The 21,778-nt window shown below is 41.8% G+C and overlaps 1 protein-coding gene across 4 annotated transcripts in view; it reads right to left on the reverse strand.

Annotated features, from left to right (window-relative positions):
• Window positions 1-12,066: 12,066 nt before the first annotated feature.
• Window positions 12,067-21,778, reverse strand: part of LOC144606896 (AT-rich interactive domain-containing protein 1A-like) — an 83,754-nt gene continuing 74,042 nt past the window's right edge. For all 4 annotated transcript variants that reach the window (XM_078423369.1, XM_078423368.1, XM_078423367.1 and 1 more), the window contains exons 18-20: window positions 19,668-20,460; window positions 17,452-17,582; window positions 12,067-14,880 (exon numbers count right to left, since the gene is read on the reverse strand). In XM_078423369.1, the coding sequence (XP_078279495.1) occupies window positions 13,186-14,880; window positions 17,452-17,582; window positions 19,668-20,460 (2,619 nt within the window). In that variant the 3' untranslated portion in view covers window positions 12,067-13,185. The remainder of the gene's footprint in view (window positions 14,881-17,451; window positions 17,583-19,667; window positions 20,461-21,778) is intronic.

Genomic DNA, 21,778 nt, shown 5'->3' on the forward strand with positions numbered 1-21,778 from the left:
GCTGCACTGAACTGGCAGCCGGTGGAAAATGTGCATTGAATGTAAAGTTGGTGCCTGAACAATTGCTACTCCCTAAACGCTGTTCATCTTTGTGAGTATGGTCACACATGACTAACTGCAGACTGCTATCGCAATTATCTTTCACTGAAAGAAAGTCATGCTAGTTAATCTGCTGCCTGACCATTCAAAAATCGTGAGCTACAAGGAACTGCAGATGCTGGTTTACAAAGACACAAAGTGCTGGAGTAACTCAGCGGGTCAGGCAGCATCCCTGGAGAACAGTGTCAGGACACTTAAGATTTATTTGCGGGGGAGGAGAGAGAAAGCCAGCTGGAAGATAGGTAGGGCAGCACAAAACCTGGCAAGTGGATACAGGTGAGGCAGGGTTTTGATATGTAGATGTTTAAAGAAAAGCCAGAAATGAAATGCGAGGTAAGTATAGAAGTTACACAAACACTTACGCCAGAGCAAGGAATGCAGGTGAAAGGGGAGAATTGGGTGCGAGTCCAGGTGGGGCACAGGGAACAGGGGTGGAAGGGGAAAAAATGGTTGTTTGTACTTAAGATACCTAACATTGGTTAATTTAATGTTCATACGAGGTGCTGTTTCTCCAGTCTGCACATGGCCTCTCTCTGGCAATGGAGAAAGACAGAAAGGGAATGGGAAGTGGAGTTAAAATGATTAGCGACCGGGAGTTCCAGCAGGCCTACGACAGGTCAAGTGCAAGCATTCAACGCAGCGGTCGCCAAGTCTATGCTTGGTCTTGCCGATGTAAAGGAGGCCATATTGGGAACACCAAATTCAGTAAATGAGGTGAGATGAGGTGCTTGTCTCACCTGGAAATACTGCTATTTCACATCTTAGATCAAATGTTAGAGAAACATGCCAGAGCTGGTTGATGAAATCTAGACCCCCACACCAGAATCCAAATACTGCATATCATCTGTGATCCCTCCTCTTTGAAGTAACATGGACAGAGAGATGCGAGGGAGAATATGGTGGAAGAAAGAAAACCACCAAATATCCAAACAGAACTATATAAAGAATCGAGATGGAAACTAAGTTTAATCTGTGGTTATCAAGGAATATAGGGTTGCTGCAGGAAAGTGTTATTGAGGTAAAAGACTAATCACACTTTCATATAATGGTAACAAAGGAAAGAGAAGCCTATTAACCTGCCAGTGCTTCTCACAGCTCGAGTTCAAATCAAGCTGACTTCTGCAGCTAAACCAGAGTAAATGAAAATAAAGACATTTTATCTCATTGATCAACGGGAAGAGAATTGTACATACCTTTTCATAAAGTTAACAAATTACACCCTGGTGAATGCATTAGAGACTTACAACTGCACATTGCAACCCATACAGAAAAGAAACAGTTGATCATCTCCCAATCTTTAAACTTCTAGTGCACAACATATGGTCCAGAGTCCACAGCGCCATCAAGGGAACAAACGCTTTATGGATAATAGACCTTATTATTGGCTTGGTTTTCTCCCCTGTGCCAAAAATTTAAACACACTAAACTACCTAAATTTAAACTACTTTAATGAAATTTAACAACCCTCTAAAACATAAATGCATAGCATGGCTTTAATTAACCAACCTGTTCTGACCCAAAACATCACCCATCCTTTTACTCCAGAGATGCTGCCTAATTGGCTGAGTTACTCCAGCACTTTGAATCCATCTTTGTCAATCACCAGTGTTATCAATACCAGTTTGAAGCCATAATTTTTCATTCATTCTGTTAGTGCAATTTATGTAGCTTGTAAGAAATCACAGATGCTGAATCCCGAGCAAAAAAAAACAAAGTGCTGGAGGGAATGGATAGGTGACATGTTGTGTAGGGACCATTCTTCAGAATGATTGTTATAAGGGGGGGGGGGGTGTGTCTGGGAGAGGTGGGGGCAGGACAAAGTCTGGCAAGGAATAGGTGAATGCAGGTGAATGCAGGTGAGGGCGGTGTGAATGGCAGATGAGTGGAGCAAGTGAAAGGTAACAGGTGAAGAGGAACCAAAAAGATGTCAGTTATGGAAAGAGGAGTGAAATGTAAAGCCAGAGGGGACAATAGGTGGAATAGAAGAGTGGGATGGGGGGATTTAAATGAAGGATTTGTATGAGTGAGGATAGTGTACGAAGGATGGGAAAGGAGCAGGGCGAGTGGCAGGTGGGAGATAGCGGGAGAAATGGGGGCATTCCAGGAAGCGAGGGGCACAGCAAAGAGTTTGAAGGGTATTACTTAAAATTGGAGAATTCAATGTTCATACCGTTGGGTTGTAAACTACCCAAGTGGAATATAGACAATAGGTGCAGGAGTAGGCCATTCGGCCCTTTGAGCCAGCACCACCATACAATGTGATCATGGCTGATCATTCTCAATCAGTACCCCGTTCCCGCCTTCTCCCCATACCCTCTGACTCCGCTATCCTCAAGAGCTCTATCTAGCTCACTCTTGAATGTCAGAGAATTGGCCTCCACTGCCTTCTGAGGCAGAGCATTCCACAGATTTTCACCTCTGACTGAAAAGGTTTTTCCTCATCTCTGTTCTAAATGGCCTACCCCTTATTCTTAAACTGTGGCCCCTGGTTCTGGACTCCCCCAACATTGGGAACATGTTTCCTGCCTCTAACATGTCCAATCCCTTAATAATCTTATGTTTCAATAAGATCCCCTCTCATCCCTCTAAATATGTGGTGTTATTTGTCCAGTTAGCATGTGGCCTCATTCTGGCAATGGAGAGGCCCAGGACAGAAAGATCAGTATGGGATTAGGAAAGAATCAGATGGGATTAGCAAGTAGTTGGCGAGGCAGCCACCTCGTCTACGCTTGGTCTGGCCAATGTAAACGTGGGCACGATGCAGGAGACAAGGTGCATGTGTACCTTTGTCTCACGCCAAAGGGCTTCAGAGATCCATGGATGGAGGTGGAGGAGGAAGTGCAGCCTCTTGTGTCCAGGTAATCTCTTAAATTCAACAGCAAAGAATTAATACCAATAGACGGCACTTTCTCTGAAGCAGAAGTTCAACATGTCATAGCAAATAATGCAAAACTCTGGCACGGATTGAGATCAGTAACAAAAAAATTGTCCATTTACCCTTTGGAAGAAGACATTGTTTGGAGCCCCTGCAGGCAGACAGATGTTGAAATATTTTAAGAATTAAAATTAAGGAAAGATAAATTAAGATTGACAGATAGTTCCCTCTACGTTCTGTATTCCTGATCTTTGACAATTATATTAGGTCCCTGTCTGCCTGAGGTGGCTCTATCTGTTATGCTGTTCTGGGACATGATGTTGATGCTGCTGGGGACTTTTCAGGAGGTAGGGAAGGAGATGTGACAACATGGGAAGGCCTGCTATTAAATTACTACATTTTATGCAGAACCAGTAAAGTCAATCCAGGAAAGATTGACAATTTAGCAAAGGAGCTCCATTAGTTTCCAAGGAAATGTCTATGAAAAGTTTAGACTCTTCTCCTGGTGCAAGATGGATAATTTTGGTTAGGTAGACCAGGAGAAAACTTGCACTTATTTGATGGTTCCTAACTCTTCTATCAGCCTATTTAAATTAATTGGATTGTTAAGAAAACATAACTTCCAGAAAAATTCTGGTGAAGTGTTATTTATCTATGTGTTGGAACCAGAGTGACACAATGAACTGCAGGTGCCAGTGTACAAAAAAACGACACAATGTGCTGGAGTAACTAAACGGGTCAAGCGGCATCTCTGTCGAACATGAATAGGTGACTTTTTTTGGTTGGAACTTCTTTTTAGAATTGGGTATGTTTAATTAAATTTAGTGTACTCCTGCAGAGGGAGCTATCGACAGTACATTATTGGTTTTATCAACTGAAGCCATCTCAATCAATGCTCACAGACACTCTGCTGCAAGAACTTTGATTACAAGGCAAAAAACTATCATGAATTTCTGAAGTACTTTCTATTTAGGAAGAATAAAATGGTGTTACGTTTTTATGTAGGAGAGATTCTCCATATTATGGAGAAGATATATTGTTGGGTTTCCAATGTAAACAGATGGGCCCAGTTCATATTATCATATCATATCATATATATACAGCCGGAAACAGGCCTTTTCGGCTCTCCAAGTCCGTGCCGCCCAGCGATCCCCGTACACTAACACCATCCTACACCCACTAGGGACAATTTTCACATTTACCCAGCCATTTAACCTACATACCTGTACGTCTTTGGAGTGTGGGAGGAAACCGAAGATCTCGGAGAAAACCCACGCAGGTCACGGGGAGAACGTACAAACTCCTTACAGTGCAGCGCCCGTAGTCAGGATCGAACCTGAGTCTCCGGCGCTGCATTCGCTGTAAAGCAGCAACTCTACCGCTGCGCTACTTACAGGATATCAATCATGGGTATTGATTGGAGTCACCCAAGTTGAGAGTGTTTGAAAGTGCAGAAATGGGCAATAAAAAGATCCGAGAGCCAATCAAACTGCAGGACAATTGGCCCTTCATATCTTTATTACCATTGAAAGTGTGACTGGTCTCTTATCCCAGTGTCACTTCCCTGGTACAACTATGCTACTACCTGAGACTAAAAGTCCTAATTTACCTTCATTAAGGGAAATTATCAACTCCATTGCCCTATTCAAAGCATGGTGTCACCTTTGGGGAAAATAAATCAAATTGTTTCAGATCTTCCCCTAACAATCGCACTGATGGTCATTGATTGATCATTGTCTTCCATAGATTAACTCTACTCAGAATATTTTCCAATAACTCTGGCACCCCACGTATGGTAAACAAAGATGTATAAATTCATTATCACCCTGCAATCTCCTCCTTTGGCCCCTACAACAGGCTTGGATACATGTCAGAAGGACATACAGAAGGAACCGCAGATGCTGGTTTAAACTGAAGATACACACTTATGAATCAGATCCTGGGGCTTTATCCAATTGTTACGGTCAATAAGATTCCCTTTGTCTCCTTTTTAATAATACATCCTGGAATTTTGCCGTTCACCTCCTGAAATCCCCCCCCCCCCCCCCCCCATTACATTGCGTGAAATGTGTTAGAGGCGGCAACATAGGTACTGATCAGAAATGGTTTTGTTACAGAGGCATGGGAATGAAGGTGAGATGGACAACAAAAATCAAAGAGCCATGGATATGGAATGGGTTTATATGGAAACTGCAATTAAGAGAAGATACAAGGGGAGTGAACAAAGCTTGAAATCAATAAGAATGAGATATGGCTTCATGCAGGATATCCTTCAGAGTCATTAGCATTTCAATAGGAAATGTGCTGGAAAAACTAAGATTTGCCCAGATTCAAATTGTTTTATCTTGTTTATTTTCATCAATATCCAGGACTTCTATATTCTTAGGATCAGAAGTTTTGTTAGCCTATGTATTTAACCTCACAAATGGGAGGAAGCCATGCACTCCCAAGTCCATTCCAGTGGTATGCACGACCAGTCCTACTAACGCCACCTATCCCAAAGCACTGCAAGTAATTATCCAGCTCAGTTTTGTACATAACTGGATCTGCTTCTGCAACCATCTCTGGCAGAGCATTTTGACATTGCCAACTTACGATCTCTCTGACCCAAGGAAAATAATCTCATCTTTGTTGTACTGAATCACTTTGAAAATCGTTCAGTACGGAAACAGGCCCTTCAGCTCAACTTGCCCATGCCCACCAAGAAGCCCTATCCAAGCTATGCCCATTTGCCCCATGCCTGGCTTTTATCCCACCAAACCTTTCCTGTCCAAGTGCCTTTTTAATGTTATTATACCTGCCTCAACTATTTTCTCAGGATCCCATGTACGTTTTCTTTAAAACTGCATTTTCAACACATTCTGCCACATTCAACAAATTCTGCACGCCACAAGGGAACATGGAAAAATAAAATATACCTTACAGTGAACCCTTTTTTAGAATGGTGCACTCATTTATAGTTCTAGTACCAGTCCTTGGCTGTGCACTTGCCTCCAGTCCAAAAAAGCAATCTCTTGTTTTCTTGGTCCTTAGCCACTTTGTATCCATGCTGCTATAATCCCTTTTATGGAATAGCTCTAAATAATGATGTGACATGAGACATCAAATATTTTGAAAGTCCACTGCATCGACACTTCTATTACCTTGGTGTAAAAAAAACTAGTAAGTTAGTCAAGATATGATTTGCATTTAACAAATCCATGTTCTCCAATTATACTTGGACAAGTAACTACATTTCGGTCCTGTTTTAGAACATTTGCCACCTTGGAGGTTAAATGGCCAATATTTGCAGTGTTTATCCCTATATGGATCTTTTGGAATATGTGTGCATATTTGCATCTTTTCAGTCCTCAGACACTACTCTCAAATCTCTAAGTACTTGGAAAGTTATTTCCTCCATTGCTTTCCTCATTAATCTGAGAAGCATTCCACGTGGACCAGGTGCTGTAACCATTTTCAAATGCAGCTAGCCTTTCATTTCATCTAGCTTAAACCCATCCAGAACCTCAACTACATCTTCCTTGAAAAAAAACAATGCAAATCATTTAGTACTTTAGCCAAATCTTCTGCCTCTGCAAGATTTTCTGTTTGGTCCTTGGATTACTCCACCTCTCCTCTAACAGGTCTTCCTATTCACATGTCTAATGAATATTTTTAAATTCCATTTTGTGACCACTCTTCCTTCTCTTGCCCTCGCCTGTCGCATTCACTTTTAAAATAAGAGATGTCACCACTGAACCTCATCGAATTGGCCTGGCTCTCCCTTGTATTAACAACTTGCATCTGCTAATTGTTTTTCTTTAAACTTATTTAATTATCATTTTGATCATCTAAGTAGTGTTAGTTTCAATTTCCCCAACCCTTTCCCTCATGGGAATGTACCTAGATAGCACCTGAATCATCTCTACCTCCTATTTTTAATTAGTTTTACCTGCCAAGATTTGATTCTTATTTACTCATCATATATGTTCTCATCCAATTAAAAATGACCCTTCTCCATTGACTAATTTTAAAAGATATCTTGGAATGAATGATATATCCTTCCCTCTGTCCTCGTCCCCACCCCATCATCCTACTAGTTCCACTTTCTGCATCCCATCGTTATCACTCCTTCCCCAGCTAACAACGAGGGATTATGGGCTCCACATTTCCTCGGTCATCCGTTGCCGTCCCTGTTTTGTTCTGGTCTTTTCCTATCTACAATTCTCCAAAGGGCTCCGACACAAAATATCACCTATTCCTTTTCTCCGGAGATGCTGCCTGACCCGTTAAGTTGCTCCAGCACTTCGTGTGTCTTCATCTACAGTTCCTTCTTACACCATGCTGCCTATCACTATGATAGAAACATACAGCTCAATAAAGTTCTCCCAAGCACAATCCCTGCATCCATTGCCCACTAATATCGCTATCCAGGTTTCTATTTCCACAGTTGAAGATCCCCATTTTTATTATTTTAGCACTTTTGCAATTTCCCAGGTAATTTATTCAATTTTACTGGCTGGCAATCAATTGAATTTTTTTCCACTAGTGATCACATCTCTATTTTAGTCAAACTGTAAAGAATGGATCATTTTAAACAGCAGATGCTGAAAACATGAGATAAAAACAGAAAAATTAGGTCAGAGTGTACAAAAGGACATAAAGTGCTGGAGTACCTCAGCAGGTCAGGCAGCCTCTTTGGAGAACATGAGAAGGCGTTGTTTCAGATTGAGATCTTTTTTCAGACTGATTGTGTGTGTGTTTGTGTGTGGGGGGGGGGGGGGGGGGGAGAAAAAAATTGGAGAGGCAAGACAAAGCGTGGCTGGTAGTAAGTGGATACAGGCATGGATTTTATTTTGATAGGCAAATTGTTGGAACAAAGACTAAATGCAGGTGAGAAGCAGGGGTGGTGGGAGAAGGAAATACGTTGGAGTCCAGGTGGGGCACAGGGGTGTGGGGGGTGAAATGTAGGGGAGAGCTGCATGGCTGATCGTCCAAAATTAGTACCCCGTTCCTGCTTTCTCCCCATGTCTCTTGATTCCGTTAGCCCTAAGTTATATCTAATTCTCTCTTGAATACATCCAATGAATTAGCCTCCACTGCCTTCTTTGGCAGAGAATTCAAGAGATTCACAACTCTCTGGGTGAAAACGTTTCTCCTCATCCTAGTCCTAAATGGTCCACCCCTTATTCTTAAACTGTGACCCCTGGTTCTGGACTCTCCCAACATGGGGGACATTTTTCCTGCATCGAGCATGTCCAATTCCTTAAGAATTGTGTATCTTTCTATACGTTTCCCCTCTCATCTTCTAAAATCCAGTGAATATAAGCCCAGTCGATCCATTCTTTCATCATATGTCGGTCCTGCCATCCCGACGCTGCACTCCCTCAATAGCAAGAATGTCCTTCCTCAATTTAGGAGACCAAAACTGTGCACAATACTCCAGGTGTGGTATCCGGTATACAAAGCACAAAATTAACTTGTGTAGGAAAGAACTGCAGATGCTGGTTTAAATCAAAGGTAGACAAAATGCTGGAGTAACTCAGCAGGACAGGCAGCATCTCTAGAGAGAAGGAATGGGTGATGTTTCAGGTTAAGACCGTTCTTTAGAAGGGTCTCTACCCGAAACGTCACCCACAAAATGAACTTGGCTGGCATGAAATTTCACTTTCCACAGATATTGCCTGACCTGTTGAATGTTTTCACCACTGTATTTATTTCAGATACATTCCTTTGGGTTGTCTGGGTCATCCTATTCCAATACTTCAATGCTGCAATTCTCCCTCTTTCTTTCTTGACCGAACACATTGTGGTCAGGAATACCTGAACACATTGTGGTCAGGAATACCTGAACACAATTCTCATCCCTGTATTGTGTGAGGTCTCCTTATTTCCACAGCATTGTCATGCCATGTGAATAGCTGGACTTGTAATTTATTCATCTTATTTAATACAATTTTGAATGCACATACATATTGCAAATACTCTGGTCTTGTCTAAAAATATTTTCAGGTTCTGCTGCATTTATCTCTGCCAATGCCCTACACATCTCTTCTGTTCACTATTACCTTCTATGTAGTTCCCCTGATGGGTGAGTGGGTATGGGTGGAGAACCTGAAATTTGAATTTTATATTCATGCCAAGCAGAATATGAATTGTTGTTCTTCCTATTTGCGTTTGGCCTCTCGGTAGCAAGAGAAGCTGAGAATAGACTGGTCAGTCTGAGTATTAACATATAATCAGCTCCAAGATGGCCATCTGCAAAACAGCAGATTACACGGTTTCACCAATGTGGAGGCCACATTGCAACTTTCCTACTTTGTTTGGAAAGTTGGGAGTGGTTCAGGCTAACCTCTGCCATACCTGCAAGGGCTGTTCATATTCCTGGATGGTGGTGAGGGGAGAGGTGAAGGGAGTCCTCTTTAGGTGCGGTGTGACTGCTAGAGGATCAGTGGACCAGGATTCATGAAGATAGCAGTCCCTGCAAAAAGCAGGGGTGGGAAGATATGACAGATGGTGGGATCGCTTTGGAACTGGCAGAGGGTGATGTGCTACATATTGAGGCTGGTGAGGTGCAGTGAGGAACAAGGGAACTCTATTTGATGGAAGGAACTGCAGATGCTAGTTTACACCAAAGATAGACAAAATGCTGAAGTAACTCAGCAGGTTGGGCAGCATCTTGAGAGAAATGGCATGGGTGAATGTTGCAGGTTGAGACCCTTCTTCAGACTGAACTTTATTACTATTCTGTCTGGGGAGGAGAGGGGCAGAGTGTTTATTTCAGATTTCTGCATGTTCAATCTTTTTTGGTATTCAATTGACCTCAATTTCAATATCAGCAAAGGACAAAAGTGATATATCTGCATCCAAGTGAAGCAAATATGTTGCCCTCACAAATATTAACATACAATTGGAAATATTAGCTGCTTTACCCAGGTCTTGGCAATATATTAAGATGATTCTAAGGGACCCAATATTTTCAGTTAATTCTTAGATGAAATTTATCCCAGGAAGTAATTCAGCTTGCATTCTGACTAGTCAAAACAGCTGATCCCAGTTGCCAGCTTTCGCTTTATAAAAAATACTTTAAATCCATTTGATGGCATTTGAACCAACATATCCAGATTATCAGTTCCAATCACTGGATCACAGGTACAGTAATTTAATATGGTACCAGTCTCTAGAGTTAGAATTGGGGCAGAAATTGAGGTTTAAACTAGGGATATTTTGATTAGTGAAATTCAATATAAAATCAAATATCACTTCTCTCTGGTGGTACAGAGAAGGATACAAAGTTGAAAAATTAGGAAATACATACCATGAGAGTTAACATACGTTCTCCTACTACTTCCACAATAGCGATAGCCTCCCACACTAAAACTAGCCAACATTGTCACACATTTTTAGAATACTGATGATTCGGGCTCTACACTGCACACAGCCAGACAATTTATTCCAGGAAAAATAGCAATGTCTGCTCAAGCAGATATAAGAGAAATGAAATAGGAAGAGACATGTGTGGAGTACAGAGCCAAGCAAAGGTCTCGACCCGAAACGTCACCCATTCCTTCTCTCCAGAGATGCTGCCTGTCCAGCTGAGTTACTCCAGGGTTTTGTGTCTACCTTTGATTTAAACCAGCATCTGCAGTTCTTTCCTACACAAGCGTAGGCCGAGTTACTCATCTCCATGCTCTGTATTCAATGTATATACACAGAGAGGTGTTGTCTTGTATAGGGACCAATGAGAGCAGCTGGCCACAATGGGACAGAGTCAATACTACCAGGAACTGCTGAGAACAGAGTCTACTCTAAAAGATCTACAAAGAGCAGACTTCATGCCGATGAAAACAGGAATATTGCGGTTAAAGAATGCCGGCTGCTCCTACAAAATGTTGGTTTAAAAATCAAAATTTTTAACTCTAATTTTGTTCCTTCGCCTTTCTAATCCTCAAGACCATACTGTTATATTCGCAGTCAACTGCAGATATCCAGTGCTTCCTTCAGTCCTAGGGTGACTTTTCCTTTATAAGAAATATAAATGCTCAATCTGACATCCAAGACAATTGCAGATTTGTTTTAGCACCTGTCCTGCATTAATTGATCTCTTCACAGTGGAAGGAAACAGACCCCAAGAAACCATAGATGGGAGGGGAGATCAGTCAGACTGCCTCTCTCCATCCTTTTCTTTTAGTAACATCTTGTCACAGACATCAGGTGCAGGTAGAGGTCAACACCAAGGGCAATAAATTGTTTGCTAATGTTTGCAGAGTGGCAAAGAAAAAGTAGTATTTTAATTGTAGTGGCATTTTTTTTGTTGGGGACAGAAAATTGAAGCAAAATAATGCACCCAACCAATTACCGCAGTTTATATTACTGACAAAAAACTTCAGTGCAACAACTCCTTGAACATGTATAAATGTGCTGTTTACATTCTTGTAATTTAAGATGTTGCACATTAAATGTTGGATGAAAGTAAAATTCCCCTGTAAAGTTTGAGAGCCTTCAAGTCCTACAGTTGCAGTGACTTTGTAATCAATCCCCAGGACTTTAATTGGGGTAGCTTCTAGGTCCTCAGATCAATCTGTTAAAGACCATACTCACAAATTACCCGAGCACCTACAGCCCTGCTCATCTACATGATTCGTTACTATTTACTTTGGCATCTGACCTTTTACTGACTTTCTGCATTTATTTATTCAATCACATTCGCTAGATGTTCGGAATGGAGGAGCATTCTCCTCAAATGATTTGCACAGTTCAAAGCCAACGCAGTTATTGAAAATCCAATGTACTTATTGAAGCTCTTTTACCAAGATATTAGCATTTCTTCAAGTGGTCAATCTATATATCACAGCTTCTATTTGAGTTCTAACTTTCCAGAAGAAACTGTAAGAGTGTAAGGTAGTCGGCACCTAATAACTGTTCTTTCTATAAGCCAGTGATGCTGGCGTGTAAACAAAGGTGCAGGCTGGGCCCAGTGACAATGCAGTCCAGTGATCCAAATGGCCGTTTCTTCAACCTTTACCCCACGTGCACTTGTCATAGCCATCTTTAGAGGCATCCCTTCGTACCTGTGGAATTAAACGAAAACCTCCACAGCTCTTACCAAGATTTAATGTACATTTATTCTTAACACGTGGAACATATAGTATAAAGATTTCATACTGAATAAATGATATTCATTAAGCCAAAGGAAAAAGGAGGAATTTACATCAAGTTTTAGCTACATTGTCTGAAATACAAATATGCAGATTTCATAGCACTGAAAAATCTCAAATTGTGTTTCTTCATTATTTTTTGTGAGCTTCAACTGAACCTAAACTTTTTCCACACCTTGATTATAAAGGAAAAACGTGATCTGTTGCTCTCCTTGAACTAGAGCACAACTTTATACATACAGAAACTTGTACATTACCCTCGCAGGATATGGCCGATGGAAATAAAAGCTATCACTTTTTGCTTGACCATGTCATGAAAATTGTAAACCTCATTCTACGAGAGAAGGAAAAAAACAACCAACTTTGAGGGTATGTGCATTGTACAACTTCTATATACAATCACAGCTCAGGGGCTGTGGCTGCAGTTTAAAATCAGTCAGGAAGTGAAAGAGGAAAAGTCCATACAATCAAGGGGAGGTGTTGTAGATACACACGATACTTTGAGAAGGGGAAAAGCCTTTTTTTTCACGTTTACTGTAAACTAAAAAATGTTTTAAAACTACAGTTCGCTGCCAAACCAGCATTGTTCAATGTGAAATATTGTTTACAGCTGGTCAAAGGTTACATATGTTCAGGGTTTAATGTGTAGGCTGTCTCCTGCATGACGTACACAGAGCTTCTCATGAGCCACCTTCCAGTGGCTGAATTACAATCCAAGAGCACAGCACTGAACCAAAGATTTCCCAAGTCATTTAGCTTCCAAAATTTACCATAAAAATTTTGAAGCAGGGCCCTCCAGGGAGGGATGCCCAAGGATGAGGCATTCTCCCAAACTCGCTGCAAATGAGACAGCAACTTTGGTTAAAAAATTTCTGACTTATACACAGGCAGCAAACATTCATCTTTTTTTTCCCCCCTCTGGTACTTGATCAAAATGACTACGATATCCTTCCATTATTAAGAATAGGTGGGGCAAGTTTTGGGAACAGAGGTGGTTTTTGCATAAATAAAGACAGAAACAGTCGATTCAAAGATCTCCAATCACGCACACACACAGTAAGGTTCCCACAGCTGTCATGACTGGCCGATCACGAAAAGTACATCACAAATTACATTTGTAATCAGTGAGTTCAGGAGAGGCGATACAGAGATATCTAGCAGTCGTGCCTCATGCAACGTGAACTCAGAGTGGTTTTCTTCTACTTTTGCCATTGCTAGCAGGGCCTTGGCTGCCCGCCGCGTCATGTCCATACTTGTTGGCTCAATAGGTGCAGTTTGCAAGTGCATCAGGCTGGGCTGATTCTGCTGGAGTTGAATGGCTGCAAGACTATCCTCCAAAAAGCCCAGTAGGTTACTGATGCTTCCCTTACGAACGGCAATTGCTCTGGCAGCCAAGCTGTCTCCTTGCGCCAGATTTGCCAACAGTACCATACACATTTCACGGCACACCTGGCTTTTACGTTCCCCAATGACCCGGACCAGTATCCCATAAAGTTTCTCCAAGCGGCTAAAGGGAGGTGTTGCCAGGATAAGGTCCACATTATTGTCCTGGATACTAAGTTTACACAAGCTCTCCAGGACGAGTCTCTGGGGAGAGAGTATTGAATTGGGGCCTAGCGTTGGGAAAGGGTCTTGGGCCTCCGCTGCAGGACACACAGCCCAGTGCAACAATCCATCCAGAAGTGGCAGGCAGATACTCTCTGGATACAGAGACAGGTCCAACTGCCCAGAAATATTGGTCATTGTGACAAGAGTGTTTTCCCGTAATACTTCTAAACAGTCCCACCACCATTCATCACGATCGCAGCTTACACCTTCGTCCTCCTCATCCTCCTTCTCGTATGTTAACGGCGTTTGTTTCCGCTCTGGGTGCTCGTGATGCTGCAAGAGAAGCTTGCCCAAGATAAGCAGCAAGCCAGGGTGCTTTGACAACTCTGCGTCATTCCCAGGCACAAACGACAAGCTGCGGATAATGTTTGATATACAAATACACCGCTTCGCTAAAGAGTCCTGCCAGTCGGCCATCATACATAACGGCACCTCATCCCGGCTGCACGGCTCATCCTCAAGAATTTTGATATTTTTATGAATTTGCGCCTGATGAATAGCAAAAGGAAACTTGTTGTTATCTGTTTTTCCCTCTACTGACCCATTAACTGCTTCCTTGTTCAAGGAGCCAGACCTCGCTGACAGATCATCTACGGTCGCAGTTATGCTTTTCTCGGACTCCTCACCACTCACTGTTGCCTCAGCGATTCCTTCTGTCCCTTTTTTGCTTTCAGCTGCGTGCTTTTTTGTGGATCCCTTATGGGTCATGGTTCGTTTCCACAGGGGTACCTGTTTCTTACTCTCAAAGTGTGTTTGGATGTGTTCCGTAGTGTCACCTCCCCCAATCTGCCAGTGTAGCAAACCACTGTCAAACTCCTGTACCCTGCCCAATTTATCTGAATTATCTACCACAAATAGATCATCCTTTCTAACCATTTTCACAGGAAGTCTGTCAAACTTGCTGACATGCTTGGGATTCTCTTCTGCATTCTCAATGGCCGTTGCATCTTCAGATAGATTAGCTGCCATTTCCTCTTCACTGATGTATTCCCCGTCTCCCTTTGTCTCAAGCTCTGATGGTTCCTTTACTTTCCCAAACAGCTCTGGATCCAGGAGTGTCTTTTGGCCGGGATGTCCGATCTCATACTCCTTCAGGATTCCAAATATCTCAATCAAGCATTTCCGGAAATATTCCACCAGAAGCTCCAAGAATCCGGGTAACTAGGAAAAAAAACAACACAAGTGAGGTGCCAAACACAGACCAAACCAACATCATGAAGCAGTGAAGGAGAGCAGGCTTCAGCACAATGTCACCTTGGTGCTTGTTTACTTTAATCGTGGGACAAACCTCAAGGGTAGCTGGAAGATTGGGATCTGTGGTGTGCACATTCCTCACGAGTCATACTTCACCCACTATCACTGTACTTTGATGTAGTAGTTTAAATTCTGGACCTCCCTACTCAAGGACCAATGTGCGGCCTGCCACCAGAAGGATTACAGGAGTTCAAGATGGCAGCACATTAGTCTCAAGTTCAGTCAAGCAACGGATACACATCCTCCAAAGGAATAAAGAAAACTTTCAGTCAAGTGTCACAATATGCTTGCTCTTGATACTGGCAACAGAGAAAGCATGCGCACTGTGCATTAGAACTGCAACAATCCTGCAGTGACACTTAGAGCTCTCCTGCATAAATTGAAACTGAATAAACCCAATTACCACTATTTTTTACCCATTAATTACTTTAGGAAGTTTTACTATATTATTTTCAACTTCGCCTCCCTTCCTGAAAGCACAGGCTTTCGCTCGCCTGCAGATTCACAGGCAATGCTTAATTAAGAGGCCATTATTCATGTAAACCCTGCCGTGTGTGTTCATAGAATCATACAGCACAGGACACCATTCAGCTCGTGTTCTTTGAAAGAGCTATCCAATTAGTCCCATTTGTTTGCTTTGTCCCCTTCAAATTTTGCTCTTTCAAGTATACAAGCAATTCCATTTTTAAAGGTGAGCATTGAATTTGCTTCAATATCTTTCAAGGCCATATATTCTAGATCACAACACGCTGCATAAATAGTTCAATTCCTTTTTTGATTCTTTTGCCAATTATTTTTGATGTACTCTAATAAGCAACCATTTTTTCAATGGAAACAACTGATTCCAATTTACTTTGCTAAAAGCCTTTGTGGCTTTGAGGATGTCTATCAAACCTCCCATTAACCGTTTCTGATTTGAGAACACTCTTTGTTCCCCAGTTTCTTGGCAAACTATCTTCTTTCATCATCACACAATTTCAGAATTGGACACAATACTCCTGCTGGTTTAACTTGTAATTTATAACGGTTAAGCTCAACTACCTTTGTTTTTGCATTCTTTAGAAAGTGAAGGACCCCTTATATTTTTATTAGAAAGATCTTCTCACCTTTGCTAAAACTAGATACAATATCTCCATGTAGCATCACAAGGTCATCAACACAGACATGGATTGATTGGGCCATGTGTTTTGTAAATAGTTTCTGGTTCTATCAGTAATACTGACTGACTGGATTAATTGCACTTTCCTCTTCCCACCTGGGAGGAAAACAATTTTCAAACTGACTTAAGGCATGGACTTGCCGTTGAAAGCCAACTCCAAGTCATACAAATTTATTTTTCATTAAGATCAGATATCAATTAATCCCTTGAATGGAACAATGCCCCCTTTTAGTCAGCAAATTGTACCAGTGGGCACAGCTATCATCCATCATTCTCAATGAAGCTCATTCTGGTCTGCCCAAATTTTAAACATCAAACCGGTTGAAAGAAACATTTTGCACCAGTTGTCTTGCAAACCAAATGAAATTATGAATCAGATGCAGTTATGGACAGCAGTCCAAGGCTGGGGAGTTCCAAATGAGGTTCCTAATGGTCCAACCAGCAGGGCAAAGGGATAATGTGCCACCTAACCTCGCCTTTCTCAACAACCCCACTTTTGTGATAAAATATTTTGATGAAACAATCATTTAATATATTGAACCATAATGTGCAAGACTGATATCAGTGTATTAAAATTTATAAATAATGTGACTTACACCCAGACTGCAACATTCAAAGAATGGGTTGTGGAGAGTAACAAAACAGATTCATTTTCATTAGAAAGTACAGGAAAGGCAAGGAGCAGTAACCAGCCCCGCTTTTCAAAGTTCTCCACAAGCCTCCTTCCACCTCTCCCCTAGCAAGTCTGGCCTGGTACTCGAGTACTCTATCTAATGCATGCTCCCCGTTCATGCACTATCAGGACAAGATCGAGATTTTAAAGAATATTGTTAATTAATAAAGGCACAGCATGGTAACTCAGGGTGATGTGGCTCAAATACAATTCATAGAAGGAATCATTGCACCAAGGGATTCAATGCTTTTTAAGATCAGCTTAAATACCACATCCGGTTGCAGTGCCAAATTTCTTGCTAATATTTCAGATGTACGGGCTTCCAAAAATATCAGAAGGGCAGCAAAAGAAAGCATGCATAGTAGCCAGAGCACTTGGAAGACACCAAAACTTGTAAGTGCTTTACTCAGTTTTAATATTGCATTTTGTCTGGGCTTTTGAGTTCATCCAAAATCAATCAATGCCTGGAGTCACCACTGGAATAAGTTTATTCTATCTGGATAGTTAACCAGGCAGTGGTACTACATTTTATCCTGCCGTGTCAAAATTAAACTCATTTCTTGGATTTCGATCTCAAACTCTATGCTTAGCAACCTGATTTTCCCCATATTTAAGGTTTATTTTTGGTCTCATGTGGTTTACTTACCTGAGATAACGTGAAGGTGGCTACACTGCTATCATCGTACAATAAAATATTAATGGTGTCCAAGGCCCATGTACTTTCAGCCAGGAGGCCAGATTTAAGGGACATCATCACCCGCCAAGCCTCTGGGGTGCCTGGGAATGGAACAAAGAATGATGCTGAAACCACAATCTGGGAACGACCTACCACATCAACACGTGCATTATACATTATTGCAATATCTCTCCTCCTATATTTTAATACTATGGTCAATATTACTGCTAGAAAGACCAATTTATAATTCAAATGTGCATGAACCACCTCATCCATCTGATTTCAATCCCAAACTTTGCTGAAAAATCAGATCCTGTTTCTCTGCAGCATGGCTTACTCAGAGCCTGGATTGGATTGTTCCTTCACCCGATTGTGTGGAAGTGACTACCTTATCATTGAACAACACAATGCTTATGGCAAAGGTACTCAAGATAAAACATTCTTGTGTTGTTCTCTTCAAGCCCATAGACGCTTCATTTTTCTTGTCTTTGTATCTTCATTATATAATGCATCGTTCCATCTCCATTTTAACTCATGAATTCTCAGAAACTCAGAACAAAGGGTATCTCCCCTTCTCTCCATTTTCTACAAGGTCGAAATCCCATCTGAATATGAACAAGCTACTTAAATCGCCCAGCAGACCACTCCACTCAATAACTTTAAAACCTCTTAACAAATGAGATACTACTACTATTTTGTCTGGTCAACTGACAGGATGTGGTATTGGAGGCACCCGTTTGACCCACTAAACCTATGCTGGCTCTTTTCCCAGAATCCTTACACCAGACTTGCTCCACAACTACATTTTTTTGAAATGTTGAGCATTTGACTGCTTTGGGAAGCAAAGTAAATTCTAGTAGTCCTGGACTCATTCTCTAACTTCACATCTGGCTTTGTGGAGGGTATAGGGCCAGTCTTGCTACAGCAGCACTAAGCCAGATAACCTTAATCAGAATATGTTGTCCAGATCTACAGGAAATTCATCAATGGAGGTAGATCAAAGAAAGGGTCACTCGTACAAAAGGTCATTCAGTAACATCGATGTCACAGCAACATCAGACTCGAAATATGTGTTCAAATAGCAAAGTCAATTCATTGCTCGCTCATCTCAAATGTAAAGCATTAAATGTACAGAAAATATAACTATTAACAGTACATCTTTCAAAGAAAGTAAGATGTGCCACAAATGCAAGCTGACTGGACTACATTTAAAGACACAGCAAACTACCACAGTTAACTGCAAACAGAGGCTTAAACTGAGAAGCTTATCCGGAATGAACACAATGGGCATATAGAAATGCGCATTTATCCTGTCATATCTAACCAAAGCTCTGATGAATTAACTAAAATCTTATTCCAAAATACCTCAATTCACCTAAATACCGAAATTACAGGAAAAAAACAAGTTCCATTTTACTTGGACTGAATTTAATAGACAATAGACAATAGGTGCAGGAGTAGGCCATTCAGCCCTTCGAGCCAGCACCGCCATTCAATGCGATCATGGCTGATCACTCTCAATCAGTACCCCGTTCCTGCCTTCTCCCCATACCCCCTCACTCCGCTATCCTTAAGAGCTCTATCCAGCTCTCTCTTGAAAGCATCCAACGAACTGGCCTCCACTGCCTTCTGAGGCAGAGAATTCCACACCTTCACCACTCTCTGACTGAAAAAGTTCTTCCTCATCTCCGTTCTAAATGGCCTACCCCTTATTCTTAAACTGTGGCCCCTTGTTTTGGACTCCCCCAACATTGGGAACATGTTTCCTGCCTCTAATGTGTCCAATCCCCTAATTATCTTATATGTTTCAATAAGATCCCCCCTCATCCTTCTAAATTCCAGTGTATACAAGCCTAATTGCTCCAGCCTTTCAACATACGACAGTCCCGCCATTCCGGGAATTAACCTAGTGAACCTACCCTGCACGCCCTCAATAGCAAGAATATCCTTCCTCAAATTTGGAGACCAAAACTGCACACAGTACTCCAGGTGCGGTCTCACCAGGGCCCGGTACAACTGTAGAAGGACCTCTTTGCTCCTATACTCAACTCCTCTTGTTATGAAGGCCAACATTCCATTGGCTTTCTTCACTGCCTGCTGTACCTGCATGCTTCCTTTAGTATTAGGAAAGAGCTCCCTACCTAATTGATCTGAGCAATGAATGCTACCATTTTAATATCACTTACCAACGTCCTTGGTGGTGAGTCTCCGGCGAGATTTCAAGGTTGGTTGAGATGCTTCAACTGAACCAGGAGGGAACGTGATGTCTCGTCTTATCAGTGGTGGCTGCACAGAGGGCCCAGAAATATGAGATGCAGGCATGGGGGGTCCAACTTTTTGCATCTTCATTCCTGAATAGATAAATGGCGATTTGCTGGGTGAGGTGCGGTTTTCCAGTGGTCTCTGCATGGGAGCTGGACTGGACACTTGGGAAATATGATTTGGCACTGACGGAGGAGTTTGGTAGGTAGACTGTGATGGTCTTGTAATTGGTGGAAGAGGTGCAGAAGGCGTGAAAGATTGCTGACGCTGGTTAACATGGGAAGCCCACTGGCCTTCATGGTTCATTCTCTGATCAGGTCCAATCATCTCCTCGGAACGATTCATGCTGTGATATGCTGGAGCTTGTGGTGGAGTCCCAGGACCTTGTCGGTTGGGATAGTTGTACGTCATGTCATTTCGCCCCGGCCACACCGTTCCTTGTGGTCCTTCTGGTGGTGACTGCAATGGGCCTCCCATCATTTGTGGGGGCACTGGCTGTGAAGTGGCTGTGCCAGGTGGACCTTGCATTCTCTCTCTGCCATACTGAAATGGAAATTGGTTCTGCACTGGCCGGCGATCAGTACCTGGATAGGCATTGCTATACTGGTTATACATATCTTGCTGCGATTGCTGGGGAGTGTAGGACATTCCATATATTTCACCCTCATGCCTCTTGGCCGGAGGCCCATATGTTCCATCCATTTGTCGCTTGAAGTTCTGACAAAAATTATACGTGTTCAGATTTCTTAAAATTTCTTACAAATAAAATGATTCTAGCAGCATAAAACCTGAACCTTAAAAATAAGCAACCGTGCAATGCAGAGATCATTTAATCTAGTAACTCAATCTTGCTGAAAAGTCACTTCATTAACTTTAGGCACTTAAGAATCAGCCCAGGAATTTCATCCCTGAACCCCCAAAATAAAGTAGGCTCTAAAGAAATGCGTGTTTACATTGTTGGAATGTTTGCCTGTGCTTTGAGGCTTGGCCTAATTTTCTCTCCTGAATGATGTTCACCCCCTCAGCTATGAATAATATCCATTGTGCAAATTGGCAGATTACAACCAATTGCTGAACTGCACTGCAAGCCGTTGTGCCTCAATTAAACTTTCCACTACCCTGTATTTGTGAAATGGGAAAGGTCCCTCAACCCTAATTATTTCCCTCCAATTTATATTCCTCAAATCAAGGCACAACAGTCTACTGATTTCAGTCTTGAAATGTGCAACTAATCCACAGCATCATTTCATTTAGGGAAAGCTTTTCACGCTTGCATCATCTTGTGCAAAAAATCTTTGTTCTAACTTTGCGAAAATTATATCCCCTTGGAGGGCCGAAAAGGCCTGTTTCCGGCTGTATATATATGATATGATGATATATTCCCCACCAATGATTTGGTTGACCTGCATTTATAACTTTTAATTACATCAGATCATCCATCAAATTTAAGGAAATACAAGCTGAAATCTTACATCTTGTCCTCTTAATTCCTGGAGCTTTGCTTAACTTTCTAAAAAATACATATATTGCAATCCTCCATCACTAATATATTCTTTAGTTGAGCTTTCCAAAACAAAATTCAAGAAACTTTGTTGGGCACTACATATGAAGTAATACTTCCTTTCCTTTGGAGAAAACAAAACTGCAGATGCTGGTTTACAAAAAAAGAAATTCAGCAGGTCGGGCAGAATCCCTGGAGAACATAGATAAGCGACGTTTCGGGGCAGGACTCTTCTTCAGACTGAAGAGTCCAGACCCGAAGCATCACCTCTCCATGTTTTCCAGGGATGCTGACTAACTTGCTGAGTTACCCTAGCACTCTGTCACTTCCTCTCCATTATGAAATTTCTTTGAGATAAACAGTTGATCATTGTTCTTCCTATCTGTGCACAGCTGGTATCAGGCAACTGAACCATCCGATCACCAACTAGACATCAGTCCTGACTTCCCATCTATCTCAATGGACACCTTCGAACTATCTTTAATCGGACTTTACTGGACTGTATCTTGCACTAAACGCTATGCCCTTTCTGAT

The sequence above is a fragment of the Rhinoraja longicauda genome, chromosome 27 (genome assembly GCF_053455715.1).
Source record: "Rhinoraja longicauda isolate Sanriku21f chromosome 27, sRhiLon1.1, whole genome shotgun sequence".
In the NCBI taxonomy this organism is placed as follows: domain Eukaryota; kingdom Metazoa; phylum Chordata; class Chondrichthyes; order Rajiformes; family Arhynchobatidae; genus Rhinoraja; species Rhinoraja longicauda.